Source organism: Corvus kubaryi, unplaced genomic scaffold, assembly GCF_017639235.1.
Source record: "Corvus kubaryi isolate FWS band 111438036 unplaced genomic scaffold, C.kubaryi_AGA036_p1.0 37367, whole genome shotgun sequence".
NCBI classification, from domain to species: domain Eukaryota; kingdom Metazoa; phylum Chordata; class Aves; order Passeriformes; family Corvidae; genus Corvus; species Corvus kubaryi.
The window spans coordinates 813,837-829,004 of NW_024581119.1; the positions used below are offsets into that span (position 1 = coordinate 813,837).

Consider the following 15,168-nt stretch of genomic DNA (forward strand, 5'->3'; position numbering starts at 1 on the left):
TGCCGTGGTGCCCCGCCAAAGCCCATGCCATTAGCTGTTTAAGAATCATTTGATGCAGACAGGGAAAGTTTCCCAAAGAGCTTTACTGCTGTGGTTTGCTAAGATCATTTTATTTCAGCCCTCCAGGGAACAATCCAATCATGAGCTCTAACAGCGTTTCGGGTGGAAGAAAGTTTCCCAAAGCTCAAAGGAGATATGACTGTTCCCTGGAACAGAGAGAAGACTGCGCTCTGCTTTCAAGGTCAGATTAAGGAGGGCCAAAGCTGCTCGCTGGTGGCTGCAAACAGAGTATTTGGGGCACTGTTCTGAGAAGCTAAATATTTGCATCTGTCCCTGATGTTAACGCTATTTACCCTTCTCCTCTGATGACTACTGACATGTCGCAACACAAGGGGGTGGAGAACAACACACAACCTGGATGGTGCTTTTTCAAGGCCATCTGGTGGAAGAAGAACATGTGCTATGAAAGAACTAAGGGCAGCACCGTCAAGAGCAGCAAGGGGACCTCTGAGTCCAAGGGGACTTGGTTTTCAGTGGGATCTGAACATTTCAGTGCCTTGCAAAACACTGCACAGGGGTTTCAAAATGTTTCCAGCTGAGCTAATGCTTTAAAGGCTCAACTGAAACCTTCAGGTTTAGAATAGTGAAAATCTGCCCAGGTAAGATGTCCAGGCATCCCCTTGCCAAGAATGAGATTCATCATAGCCAAAAAGACCACCTGCTGTCTGAGGTGCTGTCAGAGGACACTATCGGCCCTAAATTAAAACTTTTCATGGCTGTTGAGGCTATTATTGAGGCTACAAGTAGACTGTCTAGGCTGAGGTAGGCAAAAGGAGTCTTAGTGCACAGTCTGTCACTGCTCACACCCACTGTTCCTCAGGAGCACTGAGAGGAGCAGAGCTGGCCAAGGCTCTGGAGCAGGATCTGCACCCATCCCAGGGTCACCCTGCCTGCAACAACCCCCGGTCTGAACCCTTGTGAGCCCCTGCGGAGCCACTCCCTTACCCAGGTGATGATCTGTACAAAGAGGGGATCCAGAAAGCTCTTCCAGTTTGAGGTAAGAAGCAGGAGCACCCACCACACGTAGTGCCCAGCCGGTTAGCAGAGAAGAAACTATGCAAAAGCTACTAAGAAAATGTTAGCAAGGCCATGGTTAGTGTGTTCATGGACTGAGAAAGTACAAGCACATTCTACCCACTTCCTACAATGTGTTTGGAGCAGACACAGAGAACAGAAGTTCCCAGCCTGTGCTAATAATGTTTTCCTTATCGGAGCAGACTATTTTAAGGCCTAATGCTAAAATTAGCAGCTAGAGGTAACCGTAATTCCAGCAAGCTCACTTTGTTTGAGGCATCAGAGTTGGATGTTTACTGCATGTCTTGATACAAAAGCTGCTGCACTGGCACCCAAGGCCACAGAGGACATCCTCCCAACTCCAGCACTCAGCAGGGAGGGGAATCCCTCAGCACTCCCTTGGCAGGTTAGTGTGGATTGCATGCTGGTGCACACTAAGCAAAGGAATTTAGCAGTTCCAAGAGTTTCTGGAGAACCTACTGCTCCATCAGCTACCCATTTCAGGGGAATCCAGCTTTGCAAGCACCCAGTAGTGCCAGAGGAGTAACTGCCTAAAGTAATCAACACCCACAGGAACGGGAGAGGTGTTGGGCCTTCGCTGTAAAATCAACACTGGTGCCCTGATGAGGTGGCTGTGTTTGAATCAGCTCTGGAACAGCCCAAGGTGAGCCTCGTGGAGGTAGGAAGGGCAAATGTTAACAGAGTGGGAGTTACCTCTGCACAGCTTCCTGATCCGGCTCCCCATCGGAGCTCTCCTCGTCCACAGGGGTGACAGCCGGGACAGCCTGCAGAGAGAGAAGTCACAGTTCCAGAGGACACCCAGCACAGTCCCCTCTGCACAGGGGACACCTGATCTTCCCAAACAAGCTTCCACAGGGGTGTGTGTTGGCTCCTCTGCTGCACCAAGGAAACCTGGCCAAGAACCCCTTCCAACATTCCTTCCCCAGCCCAACTGCCTGGGCAGGGCTGCTGCTACTCGGAGAATTCATTGATACAGATGCACCCAGGGAGTGGGAACACACACAAATGCCCAAGATGGACACTTGAGTTTTCTCATGGGATGGACAAAAGCAACCATGAGAAAGTGCACAAACACCGTCAGTTCCAGAGAGGAATACACAACCCCACCTGCCAGCTCCAGGAGAGCACAGCAAGTCCCGCAAGGGGAACAGGGGAACCTTTGGCAGCGAGCAGGCACAGCCCTGCAGCGCCGGGCCTGCTGTGACCTGGGCACAGCCACCTCTGCCTGCGAGAGGGGATATTTTTAAGCACTCTGCCTTCCCTGTGCTACTCACTGGCGTCATGGTGACGAGCGGCGAGGGGCCCCGGGGCCGCTTGAGCAGCTGCTGCGCGTGCAGCTGGATGTTGGCCCCGCCGTCCGACGCCCGCCGGCCCAGCGGGCCCATCCCGTTCAGCAGCTGCAGGGTGGGGGGCTGCAGCAGGGACTGCTCCTGGAACAACACACAGCACCGTTACCCGCCCCAGCCGCAGCCCCAGGTCACACACCAGGAGAAGACAAGCCCTCTGGGCTTCAGGGGTGCCATCAGCATCTCTGAGTGACGTGGGGCAGGGACAGGCAGCGTCAGTGGATGAGCAGGGTTTAACTCTGCAGCTCCCTGTGCACTGCTTTAGCTGCCAAGCAGGCTGCAACCTGCAGCTCGAAGCCAGGCAGCACAGTCCTATTTCTCCCCAGCCCATTTATTAATTTCATATTGCACTGCTCTTTCATTCTTCAGCTTTTTCACAGGATCACATGATGGTTTGGGTTGGAAAGGACCTTAAAGATCGTCTCATTCCAACCCCCTGCCACGGGCAGGGACACCTTCCACTATCCCAGGTTGCTCAGAGCTCCATCCAGCCTGGCCGTGGACACTTCCAGGGATGGGGTATCTGCAACTTTTCTGGGCAACCTGTTCCAGTGCCTCACCACAGTAAAGAATATTTTCCTAATATTTGATCTAAACCTACTTTAGAGAACCAACTGGAATCATACATAAAGAGAGTAATTCTTGAGGCTTATGGAGTCCAAGGAGTGACAAACAGAGCGAGCAAGTGTGAGCACAAACACCCCTCCCACCTGGCAGGGCACAGAGCACAGCAGGGATCATGGGCAGTACCTTGTACTCCAGCTGCCCTGTGGGCTGCAGGTTCTGCCTGGGCAGCACGTTGTGCATGAAGTTCACATTCGGGGTCACCTGCAGGAACGGAGCCTGAGGAGTGACACGGGGGAAGCCAGGCAGGAGCTTCTGCAGGTCTTCCATGACTTCCGTCCTGTGCGATCACATTCGGAGAGGGGAATCAGCCGTGATGTGAGGAAACCCCTCACAGACCCAGTACATCCAGCTTCCCTTCACAAAAAGCTTCTTACTGCTCTGGAAAACGGTCACACAGAGCAGCCAAGCCACCCTTTGGTTTTATTTGTCCCTTTTCCCCCCTCCACGTTGAGATTTGCCAGAATTAGCTCTTGGCATTAACCTTAGTGGCATTTATCACAAAACCTTCACCTTGGACATGACAGCAGAGCAGCTCAGGTGAGACACTTGCCTTGACCAAAAGCACGGCTTACCCAGAGCTGATGAGGAAGAGCAGGAAAAAAGTACCTCATCCCCATTTAAAATACTGACCAAGCTGTGCAAGGGGACTGGGACCTTTAAAGGAACACCCAGAAGGACCAGAGTCACATGCTGGGAGTAGATCTCCAGGCTAGAGCGCAGTACTCACCGTGGGTCAGCTACTCCCACTGTGTGCCTCCTCATGGAGAGGTAGCGGACCAGAGCCTCGGGTGATGGCTCTTCCCCTTCATCACTGTCCAAGTTCATTGTTCCATCAGTCTGGGCAGGACAAACATCGGAGATGTTGAAACACAACATGAGGATCAAAGGAACGGCTTCAATGTGAGCCAGGAAAAGAGCTTGCAGGGGTCATGGGGGTGTACCTCACCTCCACAATTTGGTTCTCAGGGTTGATGAGCTGGACTTGGGGCACGTTGATGTTCATGGTGTTGCCTGTCTGTTCTGTCTGCTGAGTGGAGAGATCAGGATCAGAAGACACAAACACAGCACTGCTTTACAAACACTGCAGGACTAACATCAGCCCTAAGCACGTGGAACAGGGAGGTGACCCTGGAGCCAGTGAAGAGCTGTTTATTCTCAAAGAGTTGCCTCGTTTACCCCCCTTCTTCTGTTCAGGCAGGGTGAGCATCTCCTCTGCTTCCCTTATGACCTGGCCTCTCCCAAAGCAAGTGCTCATTGCTCCAACAGCAGCACAAGGTGGGGAAGAAGCATCACACAGCAGCCCTGGGCTGGGAACTCCAGCTCCCAGTAACTCCTTCAGCTCCCTCCCCTCTGTCACTAAGCGAGCAGGAGACTGTCTGAAGGGTGTTCAGCCAATGCACAAACTGTTCCCAACCTCAGGATTAGGGTACCCTAAACACACACCAAATTCTCAGACGAGGAACATTACTGACACTCCAGCCAGGATGTGGACACCCACGAGCAGTCTGAGTCTCGCAGGTAAGGGACTGGCTGCCCTTGCAGGGCTGGAAGAACACTGGCAAAGGGGATGTACCTGGATGTTGGCCGAGGTGGGGAAGGTCATGGTGCGTGGGATGCTGGGCGAGGGTGCAATGCGCAGGTTCTTGTGCCTCTTGAGGCGGTCGCAGAGCAGGCTGTAGATCGCGCTGTAGTGATCGTACGCGTCGGCTCGCAGCGACTGAAAGGCAAACAAGAGCGGTCACCCTTTCTTGACCAGTGATAAAATACATTTTACACTGTGCTGGGGTTGCTCAGCTGCCCCCAAACACAGCCCCTGATCAGCAAGAGGAGCAGGCAGGACACGGCAGGCCTCACCTGCACCGTGCGCTCCTTGTCCAGCCCCATGTCTGCCATGGCCAGCAGCACGTCCTCGTTCAGCGGCTCCAGCTGCCTCTCGGTCTTCAGGTGCTGACACTCTGCTATCAGCTGTGAGGGCACAGGCACAGAGTCAGGGCTGACATTCCCAAAGGCACACCGGTGAGTCACAGCACTCCCAAGAGCCCCAGCACCGGGCTCTGGCTGCAGCTGGCGTGAGGTCTGATGGCAACCGATCCAAAATCCAGTGCCCCAAGTTCCCAGTGCCACGGGGGAAGATACAAAAACGCACGTAGCTAAAGAGTGATGTGGAAAGCAAGGCCAGGAGACACAGAAAAGGGAAAGGCCACGCCTGGAAATGAGTGTTCCCAAAGAGCAGAACCAACACTGCAACACCACGTGCCCAGAGCCTGTTTGAGTCACCAAGCAGACCCCGCTCCCTGCTGCTCACCCTGTCAAACTCTGCATCAGCCTCCCCCAGCTTCATCCACTTGTGTTTGCAGATCTGCTCCATGGAGAGCCTCTTGCTCGGGTCCAGCACCAGCATGTGGCGGATCAGGTGTTCGCACTCTGCCAGGGAAGAGAGGCCGGGTCACCCGCGGGAGGGACACGGCTGCTGCAGCGTTCCCTTTCCAAGCAGTGTGCTCCCCTCTGGGAAGTCACCTCACAGAAATACTGCTTCTCTTCTGCACTTCACTCCTCTTGGGTCTCCAGCATGCCACACTGCTGCAGACATGGATTCCCCTGTGCTAGGAAGGAGGGAAGCCACCCTGTGCCTCCCTGTCTTGACATGAGTGGCTTTGGGAGGTTGAGAGCAAAGCCCTTGAAGTGCTCACTGTGAGTGGTTTCTCCATCATGTTACACATGTGCTGTCACCAAGAGGGACTGCTGAGGCTCTCCTGCTTAGGCTGGGATCTAAGTTTGCTTTGAAAGCACCACGTTTTAGCAGAGTTTTCTGCATGGAGAGAACCTCTTCCCTAAGTAAGACAGCAATCAAGGAAGTTTTCGGCTGGGAAACTCCACGCAGAATTATTCCTTAACCTGACAGCAGGCAACCAAGTACCTACACATGACTCTGTTAAGCTGGTTTTATATGAAAATTAATCACACTTTTCACACCCCAGATTTATTATTAAAGTGCTCAGAAGTGTTTTTGCAGCAGCAGGACACAAACGCTCGTGTCTGACGGGGCTGTTGCTGGAAATTCACGCCCCACAATGCCGTAAAAAGCTAAAACAGGAAGAGGTGTAGTGAAAGCCCCTGTGTCCCCAGCTCCCTGCCCCCTTACCTGTGGACATGAAGAAGGGGATGCGGAACTTGCCGCTGAGCACCCGCGCACGCAGGTTCTGCAGGGTGCTCCCGTCGAAGGGCAGGGCCCCGCACACCAGCACGTAGAGCACCACGCCGAGGCTCTGCGCCCAAAACAAACACACGTCAGCAATGCCAGACGGAATGAAAATCCATCTCTGGGCAACTCATGCTTTTGGCACCTCCCCGCAGGGAAAATACAGGATGTAGTAGCCAGAAGGCAATTTTGGAAGTGTTTCTTTGGAAAACACTTTTTGCTGTGTCAGGACTTTTCTCCAAGACGTGAACTGAGCACTCGGGAAGCAAAGCCAAACAAACAGAGCAAAAATCAGATCAAAGTCAGAGAGAAAGAGGCTCATCACGTACCCAAATATCAACCTTTGGCCCATCGTACTCCTTGCCTTCAAAGAGCTCTGGAGCAGCATAGGGAGGACTCCCACACCAGGTTTTAAGGAGCTGGCCAGGGGTGAAGATGTTGCTGAACCCAAAATCTGAAAGAACAAAGAGAAGCGATGAGAGGAATGCGATTCACTCCAACTGAACAAACGGTATTTCAGTAACTTGCTGAGTCTGGTAAAGTCATGTACAATCCTGTAACGGGTAACTGGTACACAGACACCGGAAATGGAGTTACTGACGTTGGAAAAGACCTCCAGGGTCATCAAGTCCAAGCTGTGACCAATCCCCACCCCCCACCTTGTCACCAGCCCAGAGCACTGAGTGCCACGTCCAGTCTTTCTCTGGGCACCTCCAGGGGTGGCGACTCCAAACCTCCCTGGTGCCCTGAGGTCTGGGCAGTGCCAGCAAGGACAGAGTGCAAAGGGAAAAAGAATGGGACTTTTGATTTTTCCAGAAAGCACTACAGAGGCTGAAAACTTTGGTTATGGGGGATAGCTCTACAAACAGAGTCAAATCCTTCTCCAAGAGCAAATAATAAATCCTGAAAGAGAAAGGTCTTCACCTCACATTGGCTTATGTGGGCATTAATGGCATTCTCTGCTAATTAACCTGCCTGCCCCTGGCTCACAGCTGGGAACTGCACTGCAAAGGGCAAGGAAACCAGTCTGGATCCAAGACAAGGGAACTGGTTCTGGTAAAAAGAAAGAATCTTCACTAAATTTCCTTCCTTTTTTTCACCTCAATTGAATTGAAGCAAACACAGCTGCAGAGAGGAGTTCTGAGGTGTCCTCAGAAGCAGCTCCACCAAGGACCAGTGTAAGGTTATCTGCAAGTGCTGTGCCTCTGTTTCTGCCAGAGATGTGCCAGCAGGGGGACAAGTGACATTAATGCCCACGGACAGGGACCCACGGCAACGAGGCCATTTCTCATGGCACTGGCACCAGCAGCTCCTCGCAGCAGGGAGAGCAGGGAGGGCCAGAAACACTCAGTTTGCAAATTCTGACTGATTAAAGCAAAAAGTGTCATGGAAAAAATACACAGTAGAGCTGCAGAAAGTGGGAATCTCTTAAGGAAGGGCTTAAGGTGAATTTTGCCTCTGTCACCAGTCGGAACAGCAGCAGATCTGGGGTGATCCACAGCTGAGGGGTGGCAGTGAAACACAAGACCCCAGAGTTGTGGGAAAATTTGACTGAAAAATGTGTATTTTAATAAATGTATAGAAATGATAAAGAATATTTGAGGTGCAAAGGTACAAAGGATTTTTTTCCCCATTTCCTGAAATAAATACACATTCTGCTTGAAAATTCATCTTCATTTTTATCTGCTAATTTCTCTTCACAGCCCTTTATCCGCAGCCATCCAGAAAGCTTTGTTCTCCTAAATCCTATAAAAACTACATGTTTTTTCTAACACATTCAAGATCACCCAATATTACCAGTTAATTACCAATTAATTACCAGTTCCACATGGAATTCCAAGTGAAGATCACCAGCGACGGCCAACACCTCCGTGCCAGCGGCAGGCAAACCCCACCAGCACTCCCCAGAACGCACTAACTGGTGAGCCCGTGCTCCCTCTCGCTGCTCTCCTTACAGGATTTTCCATGACCTAATTTCAGGTGACTCCTCTCCTCCTTTGCACAGTGCCTGCAGAATTCAGCAGCCCACCTGGTGCTGCTCCTGCCAGCTCAGCTCCAGGGGGGCACAGCCGAATTCCTTCTTCCCGTCCCTTCGCAGGGAGGAAATTCTCACCGTGGAGACGATTTATGCATGTGGAGAATACCTAACACAGCCTGTTCCCGTGGAAACACCTGGAGTACAGACCAGGCTGCTCCGAGCCCACCTCAAAACAGAGCAGAGATGGTAAATGTTCTTCGGAAGCACTGTGGTATCAAAACAAGGCATGTACACACTCCTTGGGTTTTTGCTGTTGGCAGTGAAGCCATCTAAACCTCCAGTCAGCCTTTGGAGGACAATTCCAGGGAAACAGCACACAGCTGCACAATTGTCTTTTCCACCTCTGCAAGCTTTTGAGCTGCTGTCTCACGTTCAAAGCAGGATGTGTAACAAGTGCCTGAGTTATGGCCACTGGAGCCGGCAATAAATGCTGCAGCACTGGATGTATTTCCCAACACACAGCATTTGTATCAGGTTTAGACATAAACTCCTTATGACCGTGGAATTTTGGCACTTCCCATATATTGAGCAAGTTATCCTGGTTTAGTTACTTTTATTTGTCCTTGTAAGTACAGGAGTGGGCTTTGAGCACCTGGGGAACCACCTGTATTTTCCAAGGAGCGCACAGCCGGGAGCAGCCCCGCAAAGGTGAGAGGCCCGAGGTGTTCCCCGCTCTGCTGCACAGGTCACAGCGAGTGTCAGCAGCAGGGGCAGGGCTGTGCCATTCCAGGGCTGTGCCATGCCAGGTCCGTGCCATTCCAGGGCTGTGCCATGCCAGCTGGCAGCACCGCGGCCTCGGAACAGACACGCAACAGCTGCCTCCTGCACCCTCCTCTGCTTCCTGCAGATTGGTCGGCTGGGAAACTTCACCCCTTCCACATCGTGTTGAAATTCATCCAGGGATTCACAGCTCTTTTGGACAGGGAGGGGAGGTGGGGAGAAGGGAAAATGCAGAGTCTGTCCTTAGGGAACGGGGCCAGCGGGTCCCAGAGCTCCCAGGATCTCAGGATGAAGCCTCTCCCTGCGGAGAGCTGCCCCTCCCGGGCTCCGGGCACTCAGGCTGCTGGGCCCTGTGGGGACACGGACACTGCTCCCAGGCTGGAAACGGTTTCCAGATCCCACCTGCGCTGCGGGACTGAGGTCAAGGCTGGGGAAAACAGCAGGGCTTTAAAATCCCAAAAACAGTTCATGGGAGGATTTGAAAACCCTGGAGCGACTCAGCACAAAATCTAAACCAAACAAAAATACAAATTACAACTTAAATAAACCTTCTTAAAATCTATGGCCAAGGAGATGCATAAATCCAAGTCCTCAGGGAGCAATCAGGTCTTGTTCCACAAACAGATGCAGAGGGAAAGAGGCATTTTTGAACAGCAAGGTGAGTGACAATGATGTGATACAGGGAAAATATTTAAGAGAAACATCTCTGCTACAAAACAGTGGATGCAGTCCCTCAAGTTTCCTTGGAGCAGAGCTCAAGGAGTGGCTTCAGTCTCTGCCCAACAGGGATTTCATCCTCAGGAGGGGAAGGAGCAGCCGACAGACGAATGCAAAGCGATGCATAGATCACATTCCTCTCCAAAACCATACCCCGGGAAGGCCGGGGTGTTTAGCAATCATCAACTCCTGGCTGAACTCTCCAGCTGGGAGCACAGGGAACACAGTGCCAGCAGCTACTGACTCAGACTCTGAGAAGGTACACTGGAGAAAAAGCATCCATGGGAAAAATGAGAGCGAGGGTCACAGCACTGGGATCTCGCTGTTTACGGAAAAATAGTGCAGCAGCAATCAATCAAAAACCAACCCAAACAGGGGCCATCAGCGAGACCAGCAGCACTGCCCACCCCAGGGCTGCAGGCTGAGAGCCGGGACCTGCCCAATGCCAGGCAAGGGATTTAAAGCCGCAAATGGACGTCAGGAGGAAAGTGTCAGAGAATCTGCACTGATGAGAGTCTGAAAAGCTCCAAAGTTTAAGTTAGACAAAGTTAACAGGTTTGGCAATGAAGGTTCAGCTGGTTCTCCACCAGGGTAACTGGTAGGTGCATTTCTGTAGCATTTCTCCTGGGAAGTCTGGTGTGAAGCAGATCTGTTGCTATCACTTCTTTTTTTTTTTAGCTCTTGAAACAATGGAAGAACTGGTGTCAAGTTGTAATTGATGAGTTATAGGGAGAAAACTTAATACTTGGAAAATCCTATACCATAAATCAGCTTTTCCAGGCTACTTTTCAAAGCACTACAGCATCTTCCTGCCAAGGCAACCACTGCCACCACCAGGGCAGGGACTATCTCCTGGAGTCATTCTGGGAGCACAGATTTGGAAGGAAAATAGTTTCCAACTCCCTTAGATAAAAAAAGGTTTCCACAATTTTCAGACCTTCTCAGCCTGCTCATGTGGACATTTCTCCAGCAAATCCAGCTGAATTCCAGTTTCCACCTGGGTTAGTTTTTAACTTCTCGCTGTTTGCCAGGCACCCTCCCCCTCCACGCAGAGCGGATTTTTCCCGTGAACACAAGATGGCCTCAAACCATTAGTGCAGCCTTTGCATAAAACACCAGAAAGTGCTGCTCAGAGACCTCCCCAGCAGCCTCTCCCTGAGCTCCACAAGCTCTCCACTCCTACTCCAAGGAGCTGCACTCCTGCTTCATCAGCGATGCGTCTCTCACTTATCTCCTGCTCCCAGAACAGTGAGGAGCAGGTTATCATCCCTGTGCCAAGGAGGACGTGGTTCACACTGTTAAGCACCAGAGGAAAGTCCATGAAGTCCATCTCTCCTCCCTATTCCTTCCCTGCTCCCTCCTCACAAACAGAGTATGAGGGAAGCAGAAGAAATTACTGATGATTTTACCACAAACCGCTTGTTGAACTCTAATCTAACACCTCTGGATGGTACACGAGAGAACAGCAACAACGAGCTACAGTTTCCTTTCTTCAAGATGCTATCGAGACAGAGAAGTATTTCCCACCTCCCAGAAGTAAAATTGTTCAGACTGAAGAGTTTTGTAGCCCTCAGCACTTTTTTAAAAAAAAGCAAAAAAAAAGTTACAAACCCTTGCAAAAGACAATGAGCTCCCCCAGGAAGTCTGTTAGGAGAGGGGGCAACCAAGTGCTTTCCAAAGGTGCTCTGCTATGCTCCAGGTTCTGGCAGAATTAAATGCTGAGTATGAGATCTTCTACTTCCAAAGCCCATGGAATGAGATGACCAGGGCAGAATCACAGAGTATTCTGAGTTGCAAAGGACCCACAAGGATGGAGTCCAACTCTTAAGTGTTAAATCTTGTTGGTTCAATTGGTCATAATCCCACCAAGCCCAATGAAGTCAAGCCTAGTCAGTGCCCCCCAGAGCTCAGCCAAGGCTCAGTCTCACGGTCAGAGCACCACAGATGTGCAGCTCTGTGCTAGGTCAGGACAGAAATGCCCAAGGAGGAAGCTCTCTGGAAAGGCAGTTAATGACAAAATAATCCCTGCAAAACTCTGGGAGCAGGCAGTGAGGGCCCGTGGGTTCAGCTACTTCAGCTTCTCTCCCTGCAGGGAATAAAACCCCACAGCACTGAGGCTGCTCTGGCTCTGTCACACCACATTGTGAATGATTCCAGGAGCGCAGTTTCCCCTTCACTGCTCCACCGTCCACCTTGTCATCCCTACTTTGCCATTCCTGCTCTCTCACCTAGCCTGACCTGCTTTGAAGAAGCCCTGAACCAGCAGCAGGACTCAGAACAAGGTCAGTTTTGTGACACTGTCTCACCCATCACCCAGAGGAGTGAACGCCACAGTGTCTGCAGCCTGGGAAGCCAAACCTGCCTTTTTTTCCTTCTTTTACTTTGCACTACTTGAAGAGAGATATAAATCTCCTGGCTACAACCTGGCAGTTTCAGCTCTGGGCAGCAGGCCACACAGAAATCCAAAGCTTCCTTTAGCTGCACCACGTTTCCTTCTCCCTGAATACCTGGAAGCAGCCAGTGCCTACATATATTAACTCCTGAAAGCAGCTGCCTTCCTCCCACACCGCTCAGCTTAGCTCACCTGCTATTTTGATGTTCAGGTTTGCATCCAGGAGGAGATTTTCTGCCTTCAGATCCCTGTGGACTATGTTACGACAGTGACAGAAGTTGACAGCAGCCACAATTTGCTTGAACTTTCTCCGGGCTTCCTTCTCGGCCATGCGCCCATGGGCCACGAGGTGATCTGTGAGGTGAAGGAGAACACAGGGTTATGGACACAGCGGCTTCTCATGCTCGTGGAGAGAGCTGGGGAGGTGGGAACAGCGGGGTACAGTGTGGTTTCCAGCTCCAACACCAGACATGGAAGAGGCACAAGCAGGGATCAGGCACACCACTGCCAACTCGTCCCTGCCTGGGCTGGCTCCGAGTGAAAGGCTTTGAAATTTATTTTATATAGAGGACAGCTGAGGGGATGCCTGGAAAATCAGAACTTTTTTGTACACAAGTGTGAAAGGTCTTAAGATCTCTTTCTATATCAAAATATAAATGAAGCTTTTGCAGCCTTTGCCTTCAGCCAGATCCCAAGCCTTGTACCACATGACCTTGAGAGGTGCAGCTTCCTGGCTACATGCCATCCTTCCTTCCCCTGGTTTTTCACAGGAAACGTCTCTTTGGTCTAATATGCCTCGAAGATAACTCCTGCTGGAACCAGCGAGGTCCCAGGTAGCCACAGCCACAAGCAGCTGCTCACCTCAGCTCTCCAGCCAGCACAGCCACCACCAGCTGCAGGAGGGATTTAACATCCTCCCTCTCCGTGGATCGGTGCAACAACATCCTTGCGAAATCCAAGAAAGCATTTCATTATAAAAATGGAGCTGGCCTCCACTACGGAAATCTGAGCACTCCCAAATATTTTGCTGAAAGCCTGTACTCTCACTCAAAGGTAGTGTTTGTTGCCAGCTGGGCTTTCCTTGGAAGCCAGCACTGCACACACGGACAGGAAAAGCCTCTCCAAGAGATCACAAAGGCAGGCACACAGCAGTGACCCAGCTGAAGTCAATCCACTTAAAACCTGGAAGCACCAGGCTCACAGAAGCCACTTGTCACTGTCCCATGAGTGGGGATGGACAGGCAGGAGACAGGCAGCAGAAAAGGCACAGATAGGAAGCCTCACTTCAGAAGGTTGTAACTCCTTGGTGGGGCCATCCAGTTGGCCTCAAAACATTTCTGGCCAAAATTAAGCTGAAATGATTCATGTCCCTCCCTGAACTCCATTAAACTGGGGGCTCAACACAGATATCTCTTCTTGAAAACAATAACAACAAATCACTTGTGCAGGTTTCTCATCAGGTGGTTGTGTTTTTCCCCAGTCACCCATTCATTAAAATACCTGTGACATAATTGACTCACAGTAAATACCAATTACCAAGATCCATCAAAGCAGTTGTGCTGCTCCTGACTGCACAGCAACCTACTTCTGCCTTTGCCCACTCATGTTGTGCAACAGACTTGAGGTGTTTTTCAAAGAACTTGTCAATTAACTCTTATTCATCGGATAAACTTACTCCATAAGCAAATCTGAACCAGGGCTGGAGAAGGAAAACCATCACCAAGTCAAATCTGACCCTCAGCTCGCTCGCTCGGCAAAGCAAAGTGACCATCTCAAATTCCCCCATCGTATTTCATTAAGGTATTTGTGTGGTCATAAATTTGTTACTCTAAGGAGACTGACAGCAGAGCACAGCAAGGGTTGCTCCAATTTAAGTCACTGATCAACAGGTAATAGCTCAGCTCCTCAACAAGGTCATTCACACCTTCTGCTCCGCTGGGATTTGGGAGCCAGCCTGTCCATACAGCGAGTGCCCTTGAAACAAAGCACAAGGCTCCAATCTCTCAACAATTCCCAAAATATTTCAGCCATTCTCCTGCAGGCAAGAAAACAAACCCAGCTACTGCAGCAGGTGTCTTTCTGCAAGGCTCTCCTAAGTGTATCTTTGCCCAAACCAAGCTCAGCAGTCCCGGCACAGCCAACGACACCCGCCTTCAGTCCTGGCATTTGGGGCACCCCCGCCCTGTGCCTCTCACCCAGAAAACTCTGCTGCCCCTCTGCCCAGCCAGTCCTGCTTAGGCTGCAAAAAGCCCTTTTTGGGTTAGGCATGAAATTTCACTTTTCATGAAGAGCTGGGAGCGGAGGCCCAGGCTCTGCACGTAGCCACCGCGCTCCGAGCCCGCTGACATTTCTGCACCAGCTCCAGAGGAAGGACAGAAACAATGAGGCTACAGAATACTTCACATACCACCAAGGGCAACTGTATGCCAAAATTAACCATTGAGAGCTTAGTCTGCATAAACCTCCCATGCAGTGGAGGTTACAGAGCTGACCTGAGCGTTGAGCTGGGAGCCAGCACCCTGCTCTGAGCGTGCCAGAGCACCCAGACCCGCGGCCGGGCCATGCCAGCATCACCGCGCTCCTCGGTGCACAGCGATGCTCCTCTGGGCGTCTTCCAGAGAGGAAGGAATGCATCATTTCATTGCACAACGCTTACAGACATCAGTCACTGCTCTCTGTACTTATATGAAGCACCTGATGCTGCTCTCTGTGTTAAAAAAACAATCCAACCCTACACTGAAGAAAAAGCACCTTCTGGTTCAGAGAGCACTGACACACAAGTTTCCACTCCCCGCTTCTGGACAGACGCCTCTTGCTTTTAAGCTGCTTTCTGTCTGGAAAACAAACGCTGATGAAGCTTCACATCTCCTCTGTGTGGTGGATTAAGTCACATTTCCAGTGAATTAGGTGATCTTGTGATGTCAGAAGCAGTCTGACCTTCTAGAGACGGGCACCACAACGTTGTTTAGTGTGTCTGCCCAGTTCATGCTCACAGAGCTCAGGTCAAGCGGGCGGGCAGTGGGGAGACAGGGCA

The 15,168-nt window shown here is 51.2% G+C and overlaps 1 protein-coding gene across 5 annotated transcripts in view; it reads right to left on the reverse strand.

Moving 5' to 3' along the window:
• Positions 1-15,168, reverse strand: part of SIK3 (SIK family kinase 3) — a 70,960-nt gene that overhangs the window by 15,167 nt on the left and 40,625 nt on the right. For 3 of the 5 annotated variants that reach the window (XM_042034414.1, XM_042034411.1, XM_042034416.1), the window contains 11 exons: positions 12,327-12,488; positions 6,597-6,721; positions 6,211-6,334; positions 5,374-5,492; positions 4,923-5,033; positions 4,642-4,785; positions 4,015-4,095; positions 3,796-3,905; positions 3,192-3,345; positions 2,370-2,525; positions 1,789-1,859 (listed from right to left, as the gene is read on the reverse strand). In XM_042034414.1, the coding sequence (XP_041890348.1) occupies positions 1,789-1,859; positions 2,370-2,525; positions 3,192-3,345; positions 3,796-3,905; positions 4,015-4,095; positions 4,642-4,785; positions 4,923-5,033; positions 5,374-5,492; positions 6,211-6,334; positions 6,597-6,721; positions 12,327-12,488 (1,357 nt within the window). The remainder of the gene's footprint in view (positions 1-1,788; positions 1,860-2,369; positions 2,526-3,191; positions 3,346-3,795; positions 3,906-4,014; positions 4,096-4,641; positions 4,786-4,922; positions 5,034-5,373; positions 5,493-6,210; positions 6,335-6,596; positions 6,722-12,326; positions 12,489-15,168) is intronic. The other 2 variants (XM_042034415.1, XM_042034413.1) reach the window with 1 other exon arrangement.